This window comes from Canis lupus, chromosome 29 (assembly GCF_048164855.1).
Source record: "Canis lupus baileyi chromosome 29, mCanLup2.hap1, whole genome shotgun sequence".
Classification (NCBI taxonomy): domain Eukaryota; kingdom Metazoa; phylum Chordata; class Mammalia; order Carnivora; family Canidae; genus Canis; species Canis lupus.
This window is the reverse complement of record NC_132866.1, coordinates 9,944,330-9,969,485: the sequence shown is the minus strand read 5'-3', so window position 1 is coordinate 9,969,485 and position 25,156 is coordinate 9,944,330. Positions and strand designations below refer to the sequence as shown.

Here is a 25,156-nt window from a genome sequence, read left to right as displayed (position 1 = left end):
CAACCCAGTAAACGTTTGCCGAGCCGAATTCATAATTGCATTCCATCATAATGAGCCAGAGAGCTCACTTGACAGTTTTTAAGCAGGCCTCCAGCAAGCTCATCGCTAGCGGCTGGGAGGCTGAGTGTGAGCAGGCCCGAATCTGGCCCTTGCCCTGCTTCCTCATCCCCAACGGTCAGGAATAAACCCTCCATTTTTGGAGGCAGGGGACCATTTTTAAGATCTTCATCTACCACCAGCTTCAAACCCGTGCCAAGTCTTTAATTAGCAGGCGATCTTCTGCAAAGGGCTTTGGAACCCTTCAAGCCCTAACGAAACAGCTCTGTCCCTTGCAGCCCACTCCGTTAGTGAACAAAGCCCTGGCACAGGGCATCTTCCCGGTTCCCCCTCCATCTGGGGTGAGGCAGGGATTACCCGAGAACAGGGGGGAGGCTGCGGAGCAGTGTGGGTGAGTGGAGAACCAAAGGGCCTGGTCTGGGGCCAGTACTTTTCTCTAGAGACCCAGGAGTGCCCATCTTGGAAACGAGGACAGTGACGCAGACACACCGGGCTCAAAGGTTTCCTGGCAACTCCTAAAGGTCCTCAGCATCCTTAGCCTAACATCGCACCTACGTCAGAGGTGCTCTCAGGTTAAGGAGGATACCGTATGTAAAATGCTTGTCCTAGGCCTCGTCAATGTTGAGCTCCCAAAAATCAGTGCTGATGACTAATGCCAAGAGTGGCTATTATCACAGCATTAATAAGGGCACTGGCCGTCTGTCATCCTCAAAGGTTTCCATCTGCCCCCTTTCACAAAGTTCATCTGACTCTTGGCTCCCTCATCACTATACTGAACAGCTCCAAGAGAGGAAGGACCCCAGAGTCCTCAGGGCTGGGGCGTCGGGGGGGGGGGGGGGGGGGGGGGGTTCTACACGGGCTCCGAGAGCCAGGTGCAATGCACATCCTTCTCTCCTATTCTGAGCAGAGAGATACTCCGCCTTCCAGAAACCCGTTCTGGTGCCCCTGTGAACCACATCCTGCCTGGCCTCCTAACCATGTCCCTTCAGCCTCTGCTGCCATCAGGTGCTTTGAGCCAAGCTCTAGGAATTGAGAGTTTTTCTTACTCCCCCTTTTCTCCGCCTCTCCCCTGCTAGATGACCTCCCAAGCCCTGGTACTTCCTTTGCTGGCTCCCAAGGTCTTACCCAGCCCCCAGAGCTGCACTCCGCCCTGCGCTTCCTGCCCGGCATGGGCCCTTGAACAGCTCGCACACATATTCAAAGTGCATCCTGAATTGTCCACCAGAATCTATTCCCCTCCCCCTCCCCCACCCACCTCCCGCCCAGGAGCCTTCCTCATCCTGATCAGCTGCACCACCACCAGACCTCTCAAGCTGGGAATCACTAACAATTCCAATAGCAAAATATATCCAAATCCGTCTTCTTCTCCAGTGCCCATGGGAGCCAATAAGCCCTAGCCCGAAACACCAGCACCCAACTTCCAACCCACCAGCTGCAAGCAGCGCCAGAGCCAGGGAGCTTTACAGCACAAACCTGATCCTATCACTCTCCCTGGGTGGCTTGCCACGCACCAGGGGAACAGTCTAGAGGCCTTGGCCTTGGGTCTGCGAGGCCCTCAATGAGCAGGGCCGGCCTGTGTCCAGCCACATCTCACGCCCTGCTCTCTGCACACTGTGTCCCTCCCTAGACGCTGCACATGCTATCCCTCTGCGGGAGTGCTCACCAGCCACCTTTGCCCCCGAACCACCCCCCCCACCACCACCACCCACACTGACCTCACATAATTTGTTTCCTGCACAGCATGCTTAACCTTTCCCTATTTTTTTTTTAAAGATATTATTTATTTGAAAGAGAGACAGAGACAAAAACAGAGCATGAGCAATGGGGAGGGGGCAGGGGAAAGGGAGAAGCAGACTCCCCACTGAGTAGGAAGACTGATACGGGCTTGATCCCAGGACCCCAAGATCATGACCTGAGTTGGAGGCAGACGCTTAACCGACTGAGCCACCCAGGTGCCCCTCCATACTTATTTTTATTCCCACACTGATTGTTGGTCTCTCCTGCTGTCACGCGAGGTTCCTGCTCCAAGAAGTCCAGGACGACTCCCGCTAAGGGAGCCTGACCTAGGGCACAAGGCACCAGAGTCCAGAGTGCTCAGGGATATTCACTTAAGGATTAATAAAATGACCAAGCCAGCTCGCCCACCACTTTTCTATTAGTAACTGAGCCATGCAGAGTCCAAAAACCACTTCCCCGCTCCCATATCAGGAAGGACACAGAGTGACCCGGGCTGAGGGTCACAGCAGGCAGCCTGCAGGCAGGCCATGCTCCCCAGGGTCTTAGCGAGGGATATGTGAAAGCTACAGCAGAGGTGAAGTAGAACAAGGAAGGTCCGTGGATCGCTTGTCACGCTGGCCCTTTCTCTTCACACACAATCTCAGCCCCCAACACACATACTTTTTTCTGCCTAAACTATTTAAAACTGAGCTGCAGGGCACCGGGGTGGCTCGGCTGGCTAAGCGTCTGCCTTCAGGTCAGGTCACAATCCCGGGGTCCTGGGATCGAGTCCCATGTTGGGCTTCCTGCTGAACAGGGAGTCTGCTCTTCCCTCTGAGCCTCCCCCTGCCCATGTGCATGCTCTCACTCTTGAGTAAATAAATAAAATCTTTAAAAACAAACAAATAAATAAATAAAATAAGAGTGAATTGCAGACCTCACTGATACTTCACACCTAAACACTTGAGCAAAGATCTCCTACCCTAACACAAGACCACGATCACCACCTATAGATTTAACATTGATCCAGTCGTATTAGCTAACGTTGACCATACTCAAACTTCAGTTGTTCGTAAAAATGTTCTTTATAAGGGATCCCTGGGTGGCGCAGCGGTTTGGTGCCTGCCTTTGGCCCAGGGCGCGATCCTGGAGACCCAGGATCGAATCCCACATCGGGCTCCCGGTGCATGGAGCCTGCTTCTCCCTCTGCCTGTGTCTCTGCCTCTCTCTCTCTCTCTCTCTGTGACTATCATAGATAAATAAAAAAATAAAATAAAAAAATAAAAAATTTATAAAAGCTGCCTGCCCCAACCCTGAATAAGGCCCAGTCCAGGGTCACACGTGGACACATAGCTGTCCTGTCTCTTAAGCCTCCCTTAATCTGGAACAGTTTCCTCGGTGCTTTTGTTTGTCTCTCATGACACGGACATTTAGAAGCGAAGGCTTGTCAAATGTCTCACCTTCTGGATCTGATCCATTTCCTCATGTCAAAGACCTTTCAGTGGGCAGACTCCCCTGTGTACGTGCATATGCACACAAAACCATTTGTTTTCTAAAATCTATGCATTAAGAGCTTTCCCAGGGGGGAAAAAGAATCTGAAAAAGTCTTCAACTCTGGACTGTCTTACAAATAAGAAACAAATAAAAAAAGGAAACTAAAAAGAAAACAAAAAGCAGAACGTGTGGTAGTTCTGGCCATGTTCTAATGTGGCCACAGAAGAAGGGGCTGAGGTATAGCCACCCCTCCCTGAATCCCTGACACCACGTGGTCGGATATGGGCTGCCTCACTCACCCACGTGACTGGGCATGGCCATGACCCAGCTGGGCCCCCCAGTGACAAGGGCTCCATGCCCACAAGAGAATCTCACTTCTTTGGGGAGCCCAATCATCAGCATCCAGCTCCGCTGCAGGTAGGAAGTGACCCCACCTCTGCCCAAGGAGGAAGTTCTGCAACCCTCCCCTCGGAAGTGTGAGCTACAGAAGGGTGCCTTGGGTCATCCAAAATGCCCCAGAGGACATCGGGGCACCTGTCTAACTGCTTTCAGAATAACTCAGATGTTTAAAGTTCCATTGCAAGTGGCATGCTTGGAATGCAGACAGTTCACCTCAGGGGACCTGGCCAACTTCTAACCAGAGGGTCACCCCGCTAAATGAGACAAAATAAACCCAGAGGATACCCAGGACTCAGTGTTACTAAAATATCCCTCCGCTTGACCTTTATTCTTAGAATTTAATGCCCTTTCAAACTGAAAACCATAAACACAAGAAAGTCTATGTCCAAAAACTCATCACAAAGCAAATAAAGCCCCCCCAAAACCCATCAGAATTAAAGGTAGCACCCCCTAAACCAGCTGTTGTCTACCGAGAGCTGAATTCCCAGGAGAAGATCTTTTCTGCCCATCTATGCAGTGTCACTATAGACTTCTGAGGCTGCCCCGGCTCTTGAAGAGTTCACTAAACCCCAATGTGAATAACGCAATACATATTTTCCAGGTTGTACAGGACATGCAAGGGCTTGATTTAGCAAATGAGCACATCCAAACTGCCTGTTTTCTTCACAGACCTTTTTAACTGGAATGCACCCAACTGAGGAGAATGTGAAGGACTCACTTTCTGGGAAGCCAAGTACTCCATGCCTCTCGCCAGCTGGTAGGTACACGACACCAAGTCCTTAAAGGTCATCTGCTCCTCAGGAACGCGGTTAATGTCATAGGAATACTCCATCCCAGGCGGCCTCCGGGCTCGGAGGTATTCACGGAGGTTGCCTTTCGAGGCATACTCCACAATGACGTAGAGTGGGCCTGTGGATGGAGAGGACAAGCTCACTGAGGCTACGCGCCCAGATCTACCATTGGGAAGCCCAGTATTCTTTCTTACAACCCAGTCCTTTTTTTTTTTTTTTTTTTTATTTCAACATACAGAAAAGCACACACAAAAATAGAACACCTGCATTCTAATCTCCCCAAAATGATAATAGACACTTGGGTCAAGAGAGCCTCAAAAGTCTTAGAGAAACAGACACACAATGAGTGTCCTTCCCCAATCACTCTCGTGCTCGCCTGTGCCCTCCTGCAGAGCAATGGTCATCACCAATTTGCCTTTTCCAGTTCATTTTAATGATTTTACATACATATAAGTATCAACAAATGTTATTATTTTTAATCGCATAAATGAATAATAAAGACAGCTTTGCAGCATTTTCCCCCGACTTATTATCTTTGTGGAACCCAGCTAGGCTGATAAAAATAAATCTAGATCATTCCTTTTAAGAGCTATGTGTATCCTATCCTATAAACATACCACACTTTATTTACTCATCTCCCTTTACATTGCTTCCAGGATTGGGCTGTAACAGCACACAGCGAACATTTCTGTCTGCCTCCTTACACACACGTGCAATCCTTTCTCCGTGGCGTAGACCAGAGGTTGGCAAACTACAGCCTGCAGGGCCAAATCCTGCCCACCGCCTGTTTTTGTAATTAAATTGTATTGGCACACAGCCAGGCCCATTCACTTCTGTATTGTCTGTGGCTGCTTTCTCACTACAATGGCAAAGAGGAGTCGTCGCCACAAAACCCAAAAATATTTACAGTCCCCCTTCACAGAAAGTCTCCCAACTTCTGGTACAGACCTAAAACAGGAGTTGCTGAGGCAAAGAGAGGCGTTTTCAAGTTCATTAATTATCAAGAGAAGTCAGGGCTCTCTTTCTCTCTTAAGGAAGATAAAGTGTCCCTTCATTCCACGCTCTCTCTCTCTCCTTCCCTATTCTTGGTAACCCATCACTGCTCATAGCAAGACACGACTTCTTCAATCATCATTTTGAGGGATTCATCAACCAAAACATAGGGTCTTTCCCCACCTCCTTTTTTTTTTTTAAGATTTTATTTGTTTGAGAGAAAGAGAGAAAGACAGAGAGCATGAGCAGGAGGAAAACCGAAAGGAGAGGGACAAGCAAACTCCCCGCTGAGCAGAGGGCCTGATGTGGGGCTCGATCCCAGGACCCCAGGATCATGACCTGAGCCCAAGTCATACGCTTACTCGACTGAGCCACCCAGGCACCCCCATAGTCTTATTTTGAGAAATCCCCTCTTAACGCTACAAAACAAAAACAAGGAGACTGTCTTTTCCCAGCACCCTCCGGGTTAGGCCCTAAGAACAGAAGGACTCTATAAGGCCCTCCCATCCAAGTCACCCAACGCCTACCTTTCCCCAGCCCCCCAGTGCAGCCACAAAGCCCCCTTTGTGTTCACGGCCAGGAACATCTTCCTAAGGGGATTTTAAAGAGAACTTTAAACATGCACTTGAGGTGCCCTAGGAGCAAGATCCAAGAGTCCAACCGTTTCTAAAATGATGTTAACATTGAAGCGTAAATTATTTAGATGAAAGCATTTTTTCCTCCTACTCACCATCCTGAGTACAGGCTCCAAGGAGATTTATGATATTTTTGTGTTTTCCAATCATCTTCATCATCTCCATCTCTGACACTAGATCAGAAAGATCTTTCTCTGTGGCATCGTCTACAAACATGAGGTAAATTAAAAACAAGTTAGTTTTCTCTCACCCATCAGCTGCTGCTGCTAGTTGCCAAAAACTTAGTTGAAAGACCATGAAATTGAATTTTAGAACCAGAAAACACTTTCCAAATCACCTCCCTCATTTTATTGGTAAGGGGGCAAAGGCCCAGCTGGGGAACTGCCCTGATCCGTGTCAAATAGCTAATTTGGGGCCAATGGGGTCAAAAGTCAGAACTAGCATATAGGCGTCTGATGCTAAGGCCAATTCTTTTCCAGCAAACCTCACAAATGTGGGGGTGTTTTAACTTTATTGTGAAATAAGTCCATCCTCTGGCAGGTCTAAGCTGCCTCAAAAAAACCGTATCACCCTTCGAGTGTCTGGAAGCAACTGTGAGTACAACACAAAGGAAGAGGCAGCAGAGGAGAAGAAGCAGAAGGAGGCACCTCAAATCACTACAGGCTTTCTCCAGACCAAATACTGCTAATCTGAGCCCGTACAGAATCTATAGGCAGGTTCAGGGGGCACCTCATAACTGTTTACAAAAGTGTGTGTGTACACGTGCATTTTGAGCAGGCAAAGATTCGTGCCCTCCATGGCGGGCTTTCTCAAAGGGGGGCTGTGATTCCAAACCTAAAAAAAAATAAAAGTCTTATAAACCTCTGTTCTGTAATTGCAAGAAAAAAGGCTAGATTCCACATTCATGGACATGTAGCTTCTAGAAAGTGGCAAGACTCTTTCCCATGTGCCTCCCTTCGAGTTAATCCAATATAGAAAAATCTGCATGTACTAAAAAAATGAAATAAGGAAATGCACAGGGGCCATGTTGCAAAAAAAGCTCTTTCACTTCACAAAAGGAAGAGCAATGCAATTGGCTGGAAGGCAAGATCCACACAGCGACCGAGGAGGGCTGTACTTGTGCTATGAGCCACCCATTGGCTGTAAAAATAGCCAGGGCCCTCCCAGGGCTCTGGGGCTAATGTCCCTCTCCATCCTGAAAGGGAAGGCCAGCCTGAGTATATCCAGAGAAATAAACACCCAGATCTCCAGTTTGGAGCTCCAAAAACCAAACAAAAGTTCTGCCAAAAGAGGCTAGAAGCCCGGGCCTTCCCCACGCTTGCCCCGGTACGTGGCCAGGGGCTGCTGAGGTCGGCTGTTACAGGGCACACAGCCCAGCACACCTGCCCCGCAGGAGGGTGAGGGCACACGAGGCAGGCCCTGGCCGCGCAGGACAAAAGCCAGAGGGCCACCTCTGTCGGTGGAGGTGGAGCTGAGACACACGGGGTGAGCGAACACAGTCCTCCATGGCATCAAATCCCAAGGGGAGGAGCTCAAAACACCCAAGTTTTCCCTGGGAGCCATTCAACAGCTAACAAAAATTCATCTTCTTGACTATTTCCACCCTGCTACCTCCCCACTCGAGGACAGAAAGACCATCGCATGGTGGCCCATGAAACAGAAAAAAGCCCAACTTCAGGAGAATCCACAGCCAGTCAGTCACCCCCATCCAAGAGCAGGTGTCTCTGCCCAGACACACGGAGAAAACTCTGTCCATTTTTTTTTTTTTTAACTCTGTCCTTTCTAAGAGCCCTACCGCAGGACTTGGAACGCAACCGTCCCCTGGAGCTCTGCTCACAAAAGAACATTGCGGAGGAGAAAGTTAGAGGTTGAAGAGCTGTAAGCTCCTCGGACACCGGCATGAAGCAGAGCTGCACAGTCGTCACACAAACATCATGTGATGCTCGCATTTCGGGGTGACTATTCACACATCCCAGAACGTGCCCGGCCTCCGATCCTGTCACCGATCCCGCTCCTTTCCCTTTTAGCTTTCTAAGGGACTCTCCCAGCCCCGTGTCCATTCTGCTCAGTCTCTTACAAAGGAGAAGGTGTGTCCCCCTCGCCCTTCGCCTCCTCACTCCCTCCACAAGGCCAACCTTCCTTTATTTGTAAGTTAAGGCTCGGGTCCCCAAATGCAACATACCAGCAGGCATCTAAATGAACCAATCAAGGTGAGCTGATACCTCTAAGCACATACAAATACAGAGGGAATAAAAAATCACGGTCATCTATAAGGAGCTGATGAAGGACAATCTGGAAGGCTACCACTGTCTACCAAAACCGGCTTTTCTTTCTTGTAAGTACACACAGCTCAAGATAAATCGTCTGTCCAGGATGCTGATTTATACTGAAAACTCCTCAACCCCTAGGTCAACTATGTGCTCTCTGACCCCCTGCCATGATAGAGTTCACATGCCACAAAAGGAACATTCTTGATAAGACTTCCCACCCCGTTCCCACCCCTACCCGTCCCCCGTCCCCCTCCCCACGCACCTTTCAACATCTTCACCGCCACCGTGACTGCTTCCTTGGGCTTCTCTTTGTCAATTCCCACCGCTTCGGCCATGACCACTTGCCCAAAGCAACCTTCCCCCAGAGGTTTGCCCAGCGTCAGCCTAAATGTGTAAATAGGGGATTAGCACACAGCATCTGGTGAAGGGGAAATTCCAGAACTAAATATAAAAATCTTTCAGCGGCTTGCAAAAGCATGGAGCATTTATCATATGGAACTAATGAGACCCGGGGTATACACGCGCTCGAGTATTTTCTTAGTGACGTTGTAGAGAATGTCAATTACAGGCGGGACAGCTATTAAATTTCACATTTGTGTTCACGATTTATTTTCTTTGTGGAAGGTATCCTTGCTAGTGAGGTGGTCAGGGTTCTTAAGTGCTAACAATGAGGAGCTTTTGATCTTGAGCCAGTTGAATATTCGCAATTTAGAATGTCTCGAAGAAAAAATGTTAAAGCTGCTCTTATTTTTTTGTCTCTGTGAAGTGACGTCTTTAAAAATCACTATTATTCAAATACCAATGGATTTTACGGTCATGTTCCTGGCCAAGTTACATGATATGAATCTTAAACACATTTCAAGGAATCCCTAATTTTTCCCTAGAGAACAAAGAAAATTCTAGAAATCGAGGGGAATCGTTTTTTGACCTAACAGCTTAGAAACTCTTGAACTACCCAAAATTAATAATGAAGAAAATCCAGAGTGAAACTGTATTTCTAAGCTCAGAAAGCTCGATGCAATGTCATACTCATAGCCATATATTGTCTTTGGATATCCTAGAAGCTGACAGAATGGAGAAATCTTTGGAATACTCATGAATGTGGGGTTCTTTTTTCCACTTAAGCACGACGCAACCAAGTATTTTGTAGCCCTTCGTAAATAAACCGTATTTGTGGTAAGTACACAATGGTTTACAAAAGCTAAATAAAGACTTAGGGCAGTGTAGGCTGTGCTGAGGTCATTCTGTTTCTCTCCTGAACTAAAATTAAATTTCATATCTTGGCAGAAAATAAACATTTGCATTGGAAAAATGGCTAATTTATGTCCTATTGCCCTGCTACTACAAGCATAACAATCCTTTCTTTGTACCACTTCTGCCTCCAATCTAATAAACTGCTTCTAAATAGCCTTCATTCACTGGAAATCGGCTCCACCTACGTTTGTGCTCAACTCTGTTCTGAAATGCTTAGCACTCAGATTTTCCGCACTCAGGGACCCCCACCCCCTGCCAGGTGGGAGCTAACAGTTAGGCACATACAGACTTCCACTGTTGACTGCAGTGTCACAGCAGCAAAAACTGTGGACTGAACCTGAGAGAGCAGTAACTGCTATTTTTTTTTTAAGATTTATTTATTTATTTATTTATTTATTCATTCATTCATTCTTTCATGAGAGACACACAGAGGGAGGCAGAGACACAGGCAGAGGGAGAAGCGGGCTCCCTGCAGGAACACCGATGTGGGACTTGATCCCGGACTCCAGGATCACGCCCTGGGCCAAAGGCAGGCACTAAACCACTGAGCCACCCAGGCATCCTGAGAGCATAATTTCTTAAAACTCCGAGTTCAGCCCTGTGCATGCACACGCATGTGCACACGAACCCTCCTACTTGTACACTCAAAGTTGGGACCAAGGTGACTCCATGAGAAACAACCTCATTCCGTTCTCTTTCCACATTCTCCAGGTAAAGAAACCATTCTTTCTGTTTTCTCCGATGCCTCTCCCAGTTGTTCAATAAGCAAATCCTGAATGAATGAATGAATGAATGAATGAATGATGTTTTCACTAGGGCACACAAATACACTGGAAATTATCTCCATTAACTCTCTTGACAGAGAGGTACCTGTACAATTATTTGGTCCTGGCTTATGGTGCACACCAGTATCTCCAAATCAGCCTTTGGGAGACAAAACTGGCGTGGAGTTGCGGGAAATCAAAATCACAGGGGGCCACGTAAGCTACCTCTCCCAAATAGAGCTCATCAGACTTGGTCTCTAAGGGCATCTGGGTGGCTCAGCGGTTGACCGTCTGCCTTTGGCTCAGGTCACGATCCGGGGGTCCTGGGATCGAGTCCCACAACAGGCCCCCTTCAGGAAGCCTGCTTCTCCCTCTGCCTATGTCTCTGCCTCTCTCTCTGTATCTCTCAAGAATAAATAAATAAAATCTTTAAAAAACAATACAAAATTTTTAAAACCTTTTTAATTTAAAATAATACTTGGGTCTCTAGAAAAGCTCATCTTGGTACCTCTAAATTTGTGTATGAGTCTCTTCTATTGTAATTAAAACACCTCTCTGACATAATCTCAGGAGATACTACAGATGTCAAGACAAAGCAGGAGGAGAAGCTATAAAGAAGCAAAGCAAAAGCTTATTCCGGTTGATGTGATGTAGATGGACAGTCCGTGATTTCCACCTTCCACTACTCCCAAGGTTCAAATTCGAGGGGCTACAAGTGGTACCCCGGAAGTGAGCCAACAGTCTTCGAGGACCATCATGCTTTATTTCAGAAGGTAGGTCTGGGAACTGGTCCCGCCCAGCAGTGGGAGGGCTGGGAGCACAAGATCTGCCTCACACACTCTCCTCCTAGCGCCACCAAGTTGTCAGGTCTGCAGTTCAGAGCTCCCAGCTCACCACTGCAGGGAGGAAAACAGAAGACAGGGAAACTCAAGAGCTAAGATTTGTACTCAGTCCTGGGAGGCCTGTACCATGATCATCACTTTACAAAACGAAATTCAGAGAATCAAGGTTGCCCAGCCACTGGGGCAAGCTAAGCCAAGATTCAAATCCAGTCCAGGAGAGCCCAAATACATGGAACTGAAGCCAGATCAAGAGATAAACAGCTCCCAGTAATGCCTTCAACAGGGCCTGGAGGCTGTGCTTTGAGCATATAACTGAAACACCTCCACATCATCCAATGAAGAATATATGGACCACTGGAAATCTGATGGCAGGTACCACAGTCAAACCTTCTGCAGCCCTATATTACATTAACAACCCTTAAAACAGCAACATGGACTGAAGATTCTTAAGGCCGTTTGTATTTTATACCCAATTTCTCCAAAGAAATGAACTACAGAACAGTCATGTCATAAGCAGAAGCTGGAATGATATATCTGTTTTACAAACGGGATATTGTCCTTTTAGTCCATGTGACTGGGTTTTAATTATCTAAAAAAGTGAAAAAGTACTAACCAGGTACTATCTAGTTTGGGGACTAGCCATGCCTAGTTGCTATTTTAAAGGAGCTAGTAAAAGAGAGAGAGAAAATAAATTCTTTCCTTTTTCAGGAATTGGCTATTTAGAAATACAATCTCACTCACTCCTGTTACCACCGTCAGACGTGATCTTTGCAGTTAAGGATCAGAAAAAGAAAATGTCAATCCAACATTTGTACCAAGATTCCATTTGAGGATGCGTCCAATAGAAGTACTCACTTATCTCTGGGAAACTCCCACTTTGGATCTTCCGGCAGTTCATACTCGGAGACCCCTGCCAGCATGGGGGTGTCTGCTGTTGAGGAGAGGCGCGTGGTTATCCTCACCAGCGGAGTGTTGGAGTTCATAGAGGAGCTGGACTCAGCAGACACCTGGATACAAAATGCAAAGACACAGGTGTAATCCTGGCTCCACCTGAGAAGCTTGGCGGCCGGCCAAAGCCCAGCCAGATGTTCGATTCTTAGAAAGAAAGAGAAGTGGGAGTGCTGGCCAAAGTCAAGAATTTCGGACCAAAACCATTGGATTCCAACTCCTCTGTTCCCATCTAGGCGCTACCAGATTTCACCCACATCCTACATTCCTAAGACCAGGTCTGCAAACATTTTTAGATAGGATCTGAGCAAAACAGAAGTCAGCTTTCTGACCTAATTCCTCAAAACAAGCAGCTGAGGACAGAGCATCAACCCCACGGGATTCATTATTGCCTTTTCGCCTAGAACTGTCCCAGAGCCCTGCATGACCAATCAATCTCCCTGGAGACTAGCTCAGATCGTGAATCAATTCTGTGCCTATGAAACTCCATGAAAACATTTTAGAAAATCAGCTCTTCAATATGTTGTCTGCCTTTTGGAAGGAAAAGCCGAATGTCAGCTCTAGGATTTGAATGTGAAGGGCCAGGAGCTCCAAGTGCCTTAATTCCAGGTAACTGGAGACCCAGGCACCAGGGGCCGTTCTCTGCTGCTCCCCAGTCCTTCCGAGAACTGGTGGATGCCCAGGCCATTCGGTGGACATCAACTACCTCTTGTTAATTTTGCTTTCAGAAACTAGTGGACTGAACGTATGGGATGAAGAGTCAAGGAGCAAAAAAGAAAAAGCGAAAACAAAAAAACCCCCACATCCTTGCTTTATCATCTTGTGGGAAAGCGCCTCTCCCACCTGCAGCACGCAAGGGCTGCCCCGAATTTTCTCATTCACCCTCACTTGTTTCCATCTGCATCTGATAAAATGGTTACTTCTTAAACAGAGCGTCTTTCCTGTGATGGTTTCTGTAAAGGAAAACACACGCGGAGCCTACCTGAAGACTAATTTTGAGAATTACTCACAATCCTGGTACCATCATCGGCTGCTTGACCACTACGTTATTCAAAACCATGAACGAGACTTGGAGTTCACAGAAGTTGGAGCCTCAGGCTTAACGTGGCCCAACAAGGTGGCCCACCCTCCCTCCCTGGTTCTGTCCCCTGCGTGACTGCCCTGGTAAATGGGACTCCCCAGCTGTGCTGACAAACACCTTTTAAATTAAGGTGGCAAAGATGGAACGCAGAATAAACTTAGTTGGGGTCACCACTCACAAAGTAGAGCCTGAACCATTCCCACTGGGAACCAGAAGACCTGTACTTACTTCCCAGGGAACATCCTGCTTGGAATCCCTTCATTCTCTCCTTTGGAAGGCCAAAGTCTCCTTAAGGCAAACAGAAACCCAAGAAGATGCCCAAGAATGAACTGGGGGAAGAATCAGTTTAGGAATCAGAAGCCGGTTTCCGTATTAAAATCTAGTTGTATGTGCTGTTTAATCCAGGATTTCTATTACCTTTTAAACTGCACAAGAGAATGGGCACCTGTATGGCTCAGTTGGTTAAGCACCTGACTCTTGATTTTGGCTCAGGTTATGAGCTCCAGGCCATGAGATGGAGCCCCACACTGGGTTTCCCACTCAGCCCGGTTTGCTTTGAGGATGCTCTCCTCCCCCTCTGCCCTCCCTCCCATGCTCTTGTTCTCTCTCTTTTTAAAATAAATACATAAATCTTTAAAAATAAAAATAAAACGTACAAGAGAACATTTCTGAGCAACCTTCTGATGGGGGAGTCACTCCTAAATTTTACTATGCAGACAGTATGAGCAGTGTTAACAAGAGCACTATAAACATTTTCCTTAAAAATAAGCTAAAGAATCTTTAATTTTGGAAATGAGAGAACCTTGTCTATAGATTAGGCTCCAAGAGGCTGAGGCCTCACACCCAGGTGTCCACACGCTTAAATGGCAGAAGCAAGGGCACGCCTGGGAGGCTCAGTGGTAGTGCGTCTGCCTTCAGCTCAGGGCATGATCCGGGGTCCTGGGATCGATTCCCACAGTGGAGTCCCCTCAGGGAGCCTGCTTCTCCCTCTGCCTATGTCTCTGCCTCTTTCTCTGTCTCTCATGAATAAATAAATAAAATCTTATATTAAAAAAAATGGCAGAAGGAGGAAAGCACAAAAGGTTAACTGTGTGGACTCCCAGAGAACCCACCCCTGCTCCCCACTAACACCAGGGACTAGGCAAGGGACCCCACCCTGGCCAACAGACAACTTGGAACACCCCTCCAGAATCCACCTGGGGCCCAACACACTGCACGACACTGACTCAGCTGTAGGACTCATCCAAAACCCGGCCTTTCAAAGAGCATCAAGATCTACACAGTCTCCAGTGACCACACAAACATCTTGTGCTCCATCCATAGAGAAGACACAAAAGATTCAGGACTGAGTTTGGCCAAAGATGTTTCCCCAAATCCTAACGTCCTGCATCAAGGCCGTGTGCTATGCACACAAAAGGAAGCTGGTGTTTTCAAAGACAAGAAGGTCTTCTGGAAAGTTCTCCCATGTAGAGAGGCAAAAATCACCATTCACTGCCACGAGAACTTGGACCTGAGGATCACAGGCAACAAGGAGCGGCCACACTAGTAAGTCAGCCTCGCTGATGATACAGACCCCAAATGGCTGTGGTCTGGCACAGTATGCTGCCATGACTCTCTGCAAGGACAGCTGGGTAGTCTATCACCACTGGACCCATGGGATGTCCAGAATTCCACTATCAGTACCAGATGGGCTGCCATCAGTGGAGAGGAGGGGCAACCCAATGGGGAAAAAAACAGGGGCAGGGTTCTGGGTGAAACAGCAGGTCTTCCAAAACCTCTGCTCATATGGGCAAGGCTTAGAGAGTCTGATGTGGGAAAGCAGCCTTCCCTTGGGGGGGTGGGGGGAACATAGCATTGTTTCTGAACTTTCAGGAAGGATACAGAAGACATCTAACAGTGGTTACCTTCAGAGAAGACAGACTCACAGCTGAGGGAAGGGGCAAAATTCGTCTTACCTCAGAACTTTCCAAGCCACTTGAATTTCATTACCCTGCATACGTAGTTCTTTTTTATTTTAGAAGAAGCACTTCTTTAACATAAAAATATTTTTTAGAAGAGCAGGGATCAGAACTGAGGAAGGTGAAACCGCCACAGGAGGGGAGGGGGAAAAAGCAAAGCACACAGGCTTGAAACACAGTGACTTCTACGAGGAGTCAGGAATGACGAGGACACGGCCCCTGCCTCTTTCCCTGGGCTACCGGGCTGGGTTTTGCTGCATCTCTGCACCCTCCTGCGTGGGCACCTAGCGACCGGCCCTGGCCAAGCAGCTAACCCGAGATGGTACCTTTCCTCTGCTACCTGTTCATGACAAGGGGCCCCAGGCAGGTCGGGGGCCAAGCCCCAGTTCCCATGCTGGCCAACCGTGAGAGCTTCAGGAAGTCATTTATCCATCCTAAACTAGAGTTTCCTACCTGTTAAAAGGAAACTAGGAAAGTTTCCGCTCCACAGAGTGACCTTGAGGGTAAAATGAGGTCACACCCATAAAGCCTTCAGTGCTGAGCTGGGCCCTTGTGAAGGGCTCAGTTAGTATTTGCTGTCGACACCACAACTGTTTTTCCTAGCACCTTTTTAGAATCCTGTGCTGCCCAGATCCAAGGGAGTTTATGACTGGCACCTGCCTCTGGGGAATCCAGGAGATCTGGAGCACGCAGCTGCTTTTGTGTGGGTGATGCTGTCCTACTGTGTGCTCGGGGAAGAACGAAGCTCCGCTGGCATTAAGGGCTGACTGTACAACAGGACAGGCCTGATGGGTTTGGAAGAGGACACCCTCTGCTCCCAGCCAGCATGGGCTGCGGCTCCAGCAAGTGAAAGAGCAAAGCTAAGAAATTAAGGATCGGGGTGTCAGGGGTCAGTCCCAGGGCAGGGGGAGAGCTGGTGCGTGAGAACGTCCTCATGATGAATGTGGCTTAGAGGCTGCTTAAGAACAGAAAGACTTAACGTTGAGCCGGACGTTAACTGCTCTGCGGCTAGCCTATGACCCGAGAGGAATCTCTGCCCACAAACCCATGGCAAAAGTTCACATCCCCCTCCAAACAATCTCAACGAGGTTTTAACGTGAAAGCTTTTAAAACAGAAACCCTTGGCAAACCCTGCCGTTATCATTACTTATGAAAACTTGAAAATCGTGCTTGCAAAAAAGGATTACTTAGGAGAGTTCTGTCCAGATTCGATGTGGAGGTTTAGATTCAAGGCACAAATGTGGAAAATACTTTTGCACAAAGGGGGGGTGAAAAAAAAAAAAGGTAAGAAGATGCCAGAAGTATAAGAAACTAGAATCTGGTCACTCTGTCCATGGAGGTATATCTTAATTTTACCTCCATGCATTTTTACTGAGCTTTTAAAATCCCCTCTGGGACTGTAAACCGTGGCTGGCTTTCTCTTCACTCCGCTTCTGCTGAGAGCTAACGTGTTTCCGGGGCTTGGCACCGCCATCCTCTGCTGGCGACTCCTCCATGAAACGCTGCATCTTGCTGGAGTGTCTTTCCTTCCGAATATGTCCCTCGAGTAATTCCACTGCCCACCCGTGAACCCCTTGACTAACTCAGCACTATTAAATTATCACTTTTTTTTTTTTTTGGCACAAAATCATGATCTTCCCTATCACATGTTCTATCTAGTCTAAAAAATATTCCACTGGTGGTGATAATTAAATTACCAATAAAGAATGAATGCGAGCCCCCTAAAATAAAGCACCCCTCCATCCCAGCAGGCGCGTTTCTACTGTGTATTTGCAGTCTCAACTCCTCACTCTCCGGAATCTCTTTAACACGTGCCATAAATCAAGCTTTTAATGAATTGTGCATTTTGTATACTTCTACAGTGTATGTGGGAGATTAAGCAAGGGAGTAGGGAATAGGGCTTTTTTTTCCCCCCTTTTCTTTTTAAAGGGCCACCAAGAAATAGTGTTATCTCTGCACACTGGGTTAGGACCAAGGTAGGGGACCTCACAGAGAACAGGGCAGGCAGAGGCAAAGAGGGGAGGGGTGACGAATGGCCACACTAATTCCTGATTCTGAGGCTGTGGATCCACGTTCCCAAGCCAGAACTAAGCCAGAACTAAGGCCCCGCGCTAACATACTTTTAGCTCTAAGCCCTGCCCACCACTCCCCTTGACATCCAAACAAAATGCTTTCACCACTTCCAACCAGGTGGCTGGGATAAAGGTTGAAGGGGTTTCTAGGGTTGGATTCTGTTTCCCTCCATAACATAATTGAAGTCATCAGACGAGGTGGTTTATCACTTTCCTCCAACAGGTCTCTGCCTCCCCCATGAATAAACCCATTGGATCAATGGCTCACCCACCAGTCCTGGACAGGCTGGGTCTTCCTAGAAGATCCCAGTAGCCCAAATCCAAATCAGATCTCATACTGCCCTGTCTGTGGAAGGCTGAGAGGAGGGAGCAGCCCAATGGGGAGGCCAGGGAGGATGAAGCACCCACATGGAAGGGCGGAACCCAGTTAGCCATCCAGAGCTGCCCTCATTACCCAAGTATGTTCTGGAACCAGGGAGGCTTCATTAGACCACCTGACTAGCCAAAACATGGAGAATGTTCCAAGATCATGGTATTTGGCTGCTAGACAGCAAATAAGCTTCTAGGAGTAGAACCCTCCCTCCTCACAGGATCCAGTGTGTTTCATAACCAAGAATGCGCAGCCCCAAGAACTGGCTCCTGAACCACCTGCACCCAGCCGGTACCCCCACATCTTCTGTCTCGTTCTGGAGGTGCCTGGGAACATGCCACTCGCCTCAAAGACACTGTTATAAAAGATAATCTTGATCTACCCAAAACAGCAACCAAGAGGATGAAACTAAAGTCTCAGAAAAAAAATCACCCTCTGGGCCCTTCTCAGAGGCCAGTGGCGGTACAAGTGGGTGCTGCATGCATGTGCGCCCCTACCCAGCAGATGGGTTTATCTGTTTATGGCAAGAGTTAAATCTCCATCCTGCCCTATGGAAACTTCTGGTTCCAGGGAAGGAAGCTGCTGTACCCCCTAAAAAACGGATCCACTGAACCCAGCAATACCGCATGCTTCCTGAGCAAACATCTTTGACCTCCTCTACATCTCTCCCACCAATACCCAACTGGTGATGTGTTGCAGCACGCGAGAGGTTGAGGCCCTCTCTCGAACTCACGGATGTGCACAGGCTGCTTCCCAGTGACTGTGGCTGTCCACCGGCAGCCCTGGACTCCTACACAAGAGCTGATAAGCTCATGAGGACACCCTCTCTGGCCTAGCCCTCCTAGCCTCCTTGATCACACTGATGCCAAAGGAGCAGGAGCAGGTAAGCCAGTGGCTGGCATGGTATCTAAGCCCCAGCACTGAAAGCACGAGGAGCTCCTGTCAAGGGACAAAGAGAGACGCTGTGTGCCACCTGCCTCCCCCAACCAAAAAGTTCTTTTCTCTTTCCTCAAGCATCAAAATGCATAAAGAGCCTCAAAAAACTCACGCTCACTGGGACATGAACACAAGGAATTTCTTAGCTACCAGAGAAAAGTATTTTTGACTCAAAAAACAAAACAAAAAAAAAAAAAACCAAAAAAACCAAAAAAACCTAAAATGTCTATCTTATGACAGTAAGTCCAGTACAAATTAGTAAATGTCAAGAAGGAAAAATTCACAGTAGGAGAGAGAAAGAGAGAGAGAAAGAAAGAAAAAAAGAAAAGAAGGAAAAGAAAAAACACGACTCCTTTTGTTCTAAAAAGAGAACAATGATGGATTGAGTTGAGTGAGATGTTGTGTGTATGTGTTGGGGGAGGGGCGAGGGTCAGGGCCAAGAAGATAACCCTCCAACTCCATCATGAAAACACTCAGTTACCTGTGTGGTAGAGGAGGTTGGGCAAATACAGCATGAAAAGTGGCCTTGCAAAAAACTAGGAAGAAGCCATCTTCAAGACATCTGATTACAGGTTCACCTGTCGCCAGGTAAAGGCATGCCTGGCATCCCTGTGGTATTTTCTCTGTCATCAACATATCTGTCGGGGCTTTTCATTCCAGCTACAGTCCAATAACCCTCTTTTATCCAGATACCTGATAGACATCTCCTGCCCCGCCAAAGGGGCCGTGCTTACTGATGGAGTGAGTGTGCTCTTTGTAAAGAATCACACATCCATTTTGACATATATGAGAAGCTGAGGTGTATCCACATTCCCCCAAATAATCTCTCAGAGATCTGTTTTCTTCCAAGGGACTGGTATTTGACCACTTTCTTCTGCTTCTCTTACTCTACTTGACCCTATGAAAACCCAAGACAACCACATTCCAAATGATGACCCCCAAATAACCTTGGAACCATTGGTGAAGGTGACAGGCTATATCTTGCATGGAACCTGGGTTATACCAAGCACTCAGGAAATTATGATAAAGGAGTGAAGAAAGGGAGAACAAAGGAGAAAACCTACTGTTCCCTTTGGTTACACAGGGCAAGACCTCTGTATAGGAAGAATGCCCAACCGATGTGGAGACAAAGAAGAAAGGCCAGTCAGCCAAAGAGAAACGAAAGTACGATGACTGGGGTTGAGTCAAGGAGATTTTAAGGGCGGCTATGTCTTTTATATTTGAGTAAAAAGAAGAGCACTTGTAACAGTTGCAGGAGAAAAGATGATGAAATCATGATGGGCCAATGGTCTAGCTACACCAAATTGCAGCTTTCCTCCAGAACGTAGCATTTTCCCCTATTAGAAAAAAAAAAATGAATAATAGAGATCAGAACCATTCCCCTTTTCAGCTCCCCGAGGTCAGGTTCTCAAGATGGTGGCTAGAAGAATGGCCCAGAAGTAACTGGAAAGGAGGAGGGGCGGGGAGGGTTGGCCATAGCACCTGAAGGGCCCCACCTGGCCATGTTAAGAATCACCTTCACACTGGACTCTCCACTAGAGTCAGGCAAGTGGCCCCATCACTGCTTCTCTAGAAGGCCCCAAGAATGATAGTGGTGTCATTTTAGTAACAATAGCATTCTAGGTGGCAGGAGTGGTCCAACACAATTTGGGCAATCACCTGCACTTGACACACACTCCAAATGCTATCCGTAGCCCCTAAGAGAATAAAAAGCTGCTTAATACATGACTTCAAAGAAGTCAACAAGGACCCATTCAGCTCAGAGGCTGGAGCTGGATTGAGAACACTCAGAGCCATGCCAAAACTGCGGCTGGCCAACTGGTTCCTAATCCGTGCTAATGCCTGATCCAGAAAATGTCATCGCCACCTGAAGTCCCAGGAGGGACTGCGCTGGGATTAACCCAGAGTTTCTCAGAGTGCATTTCAGAATCACCTAAAGACCTGCTTAAAATACAGATTCCTGGTCCCATTCAAGATCTACTGAACCAGAATCCCTGGGGCTAAGACTATGGAATCTGCGATTTTAACAAATGCCCTGTAAATTTTACTAAAGCACACACTGCAACAGAGCCAGTGAGTTAGCCATTTCACTTCTTTCAATAGAAATACCTTTACCGGAACAAAGTTCCCAGTACACTTTACTTATAAACACTTTCCGTTCACATCTACCTTCCCCTTCCACCTTCACGAGCACAGAGAAAGGAGGCAAAGCATATCCTATCCCACTCAGCTTTGTTGCTTTGGTTTAAAGCCCTGTCTCCCCAAAGCAAAATTAACCCAATCAGGAGGCACATGTGAGCAAAAAAGACCAGACATGGGGTTAAGAACAATCTGTTGCTCGTTCAATATAAAAATCATTCTACCACCAAATCCAGAGCCACACTTGCGAACAATTAACAATAACATAATATATGCATATATTTCTATTTTAAGAATCAGAGAGGTCGAGCCAAAACCCAGTTAAGAAAGACATCATAGTCTGGTTTAAATCAAGCAGTAGTTCAGATTCATCTCCAGAGCATAAGTTTCTGACCTTGATTTAAAAAAATAAGTCAAAGAGAACTAGAGTCCCTCCCTTTCCAACTAGTGGCATAAGCCTGTCTCAAAAACAGCATTAGATCACAGGGGACAAATGGTCTATGATTCAAAAAGACCGCTGCACTTGAGCCTCAAACACACAAGGGCATTGCCTCCCCGTGTCATTGCCAGTCCTACTGATTAGCTCCCAGAGTCTCATACTGTCATGCTTTCTTGCCCTTAGAACTTGACTCAGTTGACCCCACTGATGCCCCAAGGCGGGACGGGACTCTCTGGGCCCCAGTGACTGATTAGAGAGGCACGTCGGGATTGCTTGCACAGTGAAGTTCACAGAAGTAGATGGCATTGTAGCCGAGCAAAAGACCCGAGGAGGGCTGGCTGGGGCATGGGAGAGGAATAAATTTCTTCAAACTCTTTATCTACTTTCTGTTACCTGTCTCCGCAAGGGGATGCGCTTGGTCAGCTTGTGCACAGCTGGCTGGCTGCTGAAGTCTGGCTTCTTGGTTGTGGTCTTCATTCGGCACAGGATGACTGTCACCACCATACAGGCAATTAGGAAGACCCCTATGCAGTAAATGGCTATCTCCAGGTAGTCTGGGGAAGCCGTAATCTCCTTTTCTCTTACAGGAGCTAGAGTGTAAGATCACAAGGGAAGAACAGGTAAGCAGGCCACAAGGTTAGGACATGGGCTTGATGCATCCTGGCAGAGCTAACGAATCACAAGGTGATGACCCTTCCCAATGACTCCATCCTGCAAAATGGCATGGGCTATGGGCCTGCCATGCACCTCTCCCAAATGAAGGTGAGTAACCAAGGGCTCCTCACTTGACCACCAGAGCCCAAGCGGCCGCTATCTCTAGCCTCAATGGGCCTCTGCAATCCAGTCATTGTGATAGGTCGGCTGCCACTAAGACACAAAGGGCAGGCTACAAGGCCACATTCTGTCAGACATTTGGGCAGAGCAGGACAGTCAACCACATCTCCAAAAAAAGGACTGTCTTCCGTGGTGGTCTCTGATGCAAACCAAACTAAAAATTCTTAAATATAAATAATGCCCCCTTTTCCATCGGAAGAGATGGTACCTCACTCTTATTTGGGTAAGCTCTTCCAGAGGAAGATGTGACAGGGTGATTTACCCCACATGAACACACTTCCATATGAAATGAAATAAATATTCCTCTAGTAGGCTGGTCCGGAAAGGTTCCAAATTTCTTAATACAGTCCAGCCTATTATCCAACTAAATAAACAAATGCATTTGATTTAAAAACCAAATCGTCTTTAATATAGAATCATTGTGTCCGTGCCACGGAAAGTTTGTAACATTCCTTAATCAATGACCATTTAAGATTTATGTTTTTGGTTATACTGATGTCACTATAACTTTTCTCTTAAAGAAAAAATAGAAATGGTATTACATGTGAGTAGCCATAAAATTACTTAAGGTAGCATGCTCTTAGATCAACTTCCAATAATATCTGCTCCCTCCTCAGTCCTCAATGGTCATCAAGCTACAAGCAGTGTATTTCCAAACAATATTTTCCTCGAACTGCATCCTTAGTTGCTAGTACTGTCAGGCAAATTGGTTAAGAAGGGCCAATGAGGCACCTGCAGAATGCAGTACTGCAAGTAAAAAGCAAGCTCAACGTAAGAGGCATCTCATTGTCTCAAAGCAAATATTCACAGAGCAGACTCACGACAAAAGGAAAATGGATGCGATGGTATTATTTAAAGCTTATACATTTTAATCAGAAAAATACTTGCAAGATAGTCAAAACTCCTAGCAGCACAGCACAAAATGAAATGATCAATTTCTTTTTACTAGATATAAAATAAGCATGCAGGTAGACACTGTAATCTAAAAAAAATCAGGAATTAATAACTGGAGTGGAACATCATGAGCTAGCAAACCAGTCTAATGCAGTTTCACAAAGGTAATGACAGAGACAGACGCATCAAAGTAGAACGTGATTATCAGGAAGAGTTCGACCAGGACAGAGATGTCAGTTAAAGATTCAGACAGGCAGCAGTATTTAGGCAACAGGGCTTTGCTGACGATTTCCCCACAGGGCGGAAATAACATCAAGCCCAAGATGGCAAGAGCATGCTTTGCAGGAAAGGGGTCCGTTTTATTGCGACATGCGGCAAGCCACCGATTCCCGAGGTAGGTAACACACTGCTTCTGTACGCCCTACATGCAGAGGGGCTTCTCCCCTGGTACCTCAACATACATCCATCTATTTACATAGCATTAAAAAGAGAAAAGTGGAACAAAGTAATAAAAGTACATATGGGATTTTAATGAAATGGAATTCGAAATGAGAAAAAAAAATTACTTTGAATTTTACAAAGTAATTTCAACTTCTTCCTTAAGAGAAACACGATGGGCGAATTTATACATCATCGACTCAGTGACTCAGTAAAAATATAAGATCCCTTTGGGTTTTCGGGATGAAATTTCACTTGATCATAAACGTTGAGTGTGGGATCTCATTGTAAGTGAATTTCCAAAGGCAACTTTCTTATCCCCGGGGGATAATTTCCAACATTTTTAAAAATCTTTATGCCAGGATAAAAGGGGCCATTTCTGAGAACAGAAGCCGTGTTAATTTTATAGCAATCAACCAAGAAAAGGGAAAAAAACCATGGAGAGAAAGAGCAGTATATACCTGGAAGAACTGTCAACCATGCAGAGTGAAAGGATATCCCAATAGAATTACCCGCCAAGCACGTATATTCCCCAGCATCCTCAAAAGTTACATTCCGAATATAGAGAACCTCAATCTCTTTGTCCGTGGTATTAACACCGGCGGCCTAGAAAACAGGGAAGCAAGAGAAAAGGCTAGACAACACAGGGATGATCGTGGAGGGGGCCGTGGAACCATGAGGCATCGCACCGGGGGCTCCGGCAGGTGCTGGCCACCAGAAGATTCCGATCGCAGCCCGTCCACAAAGCCCACAACCGAGAGACACTGAGCGACACTGAGCAGCTCGCCTCCACAGGCCCGTCACCACACCGGCTTCACCACCTAGACATGCATGCAATCAGACGCATGGAAAAATCGACCCACAGAGATCCGTTCTCTTGGCCTTTGTTTTGCTTTGGATTTGGGGGTGGTTTTCCAAAAGTATGGCACCCAAAGCCCCAGCTGGGTTCTGTCCTGTTGGCTGCAGACTCCCACCTTGGGGAAAAAAAAAAAAAAAAAGGACGGTTCTGTCTGAATTACTGGGTTATAAAGCAAAACCCTGGAGACACGCCCCAGCGGACACCTGCACATCCTTCCAGCCCTGTGGGAGCCAACCAGGGTGGAATATTGTGTCAGCCAGCAGACTGATTTTCACTCCCGTGTAACCATTTAGACTCACATTGCATGAAAGAAAACAGAAGTATGATCATGGTAGCAAAGAAATTGGGTTTGTTTTTTTCCTTCTATAGAAACATTTGAACGTGAGTCGTGACAAACTAAGAACGCCAACCTGTTGCCTTCAATAGTGTTCATGTTCATTAAATGGATTGTGTTCCAATTTGGAGATTGCAAGGTCAAGGACAGTATCTCCTATGCCTCAATTATGCAATCGAGGAAAAAATATCGTTGGAAAAATTACATAGTGCCAATATTTCTCTACCAATTTGGGGGCAGAAGAAGGTATTCGATCAGAATTCTGCTAATATGCAAATGTCCCAAATTCAACAGGCATCCCTGTGTGCATTTAAAATGCTGATGATGTGCAGTAATGATGGGGAATGTGCAGCCCAAACAAGATAAACCAGAAGGAACCACTTAAAAACTGGGTGGGGGAGGGGTGGAGTGTAATCTTTAGAAAAAATCTGAGCAAGCACTTTGAACATCGTGGGCATTTTTCCATGGCTGCTGGCATCACACCAGCCGCATCACCGAAGAGAGATTATTACAAATATACCAAGGCCACAGAGTCATCCTATAAGCTGCCTGCCGTCTCCCAAAGCACCAAGTCTTTTCAGCTTCTATATCCAGCCTTCTTTTAAAAAAAAAGAAAAAAAAAAAAAACACAAAACATTG

General features: G+C 46.8%; 1 protein-coding gene across 19 annotated transcripts in view; it reads right to left on the bottom strand.

The window, feature by feature from the left end:
- FGFR2 (fibroblast growth factor receptor 2) overlaps nucleotides 1-25,156 on the bottom strand; it is a 106,621-nt gene that overhangs the window by 12,071 nt on the left and 69,394 nt on the right. For 7 of the 19 annotated variants that reach the window (XM_072805074.1, XM_072805073.1, XM_072805065.1 and 4 more), the window contains 5 exons: nucleotides 21,546-21,748; nucleotides 12,071-12,222; nucleotides 8,618-8,739; nucleotides 6,181-6,291; nucleotides 4,385-4,575 (listed from right to left, as the gene is read on the bottom strand). In XM_072805074.1, the coding sequence (XP_072661175.1) occupies nucleotides 4,385-4,575; nucleotides 6,181-6,291; nucleotides 8,618-8,739; nucleotides 12,071-12,222; nucleotides 21,546-21,748 (779 nt within the window). Of the gene's footprint in view, nucleotides 1-4,384; nucleotides 4,576-6,180; nucleotides 6,292-8,617; nucleotides 8,740-12,070; nucleotides 12,223-21,545; nucleotides 21,749-23,785; nucleotides 23,931-25,156 lie in introns of all 19 variants that reach the window. The other 12 variants (XM_072805066.1, XM_072805083.1, XM_072805070.1 and 9 more) reach the window with 3 other exon arrangements.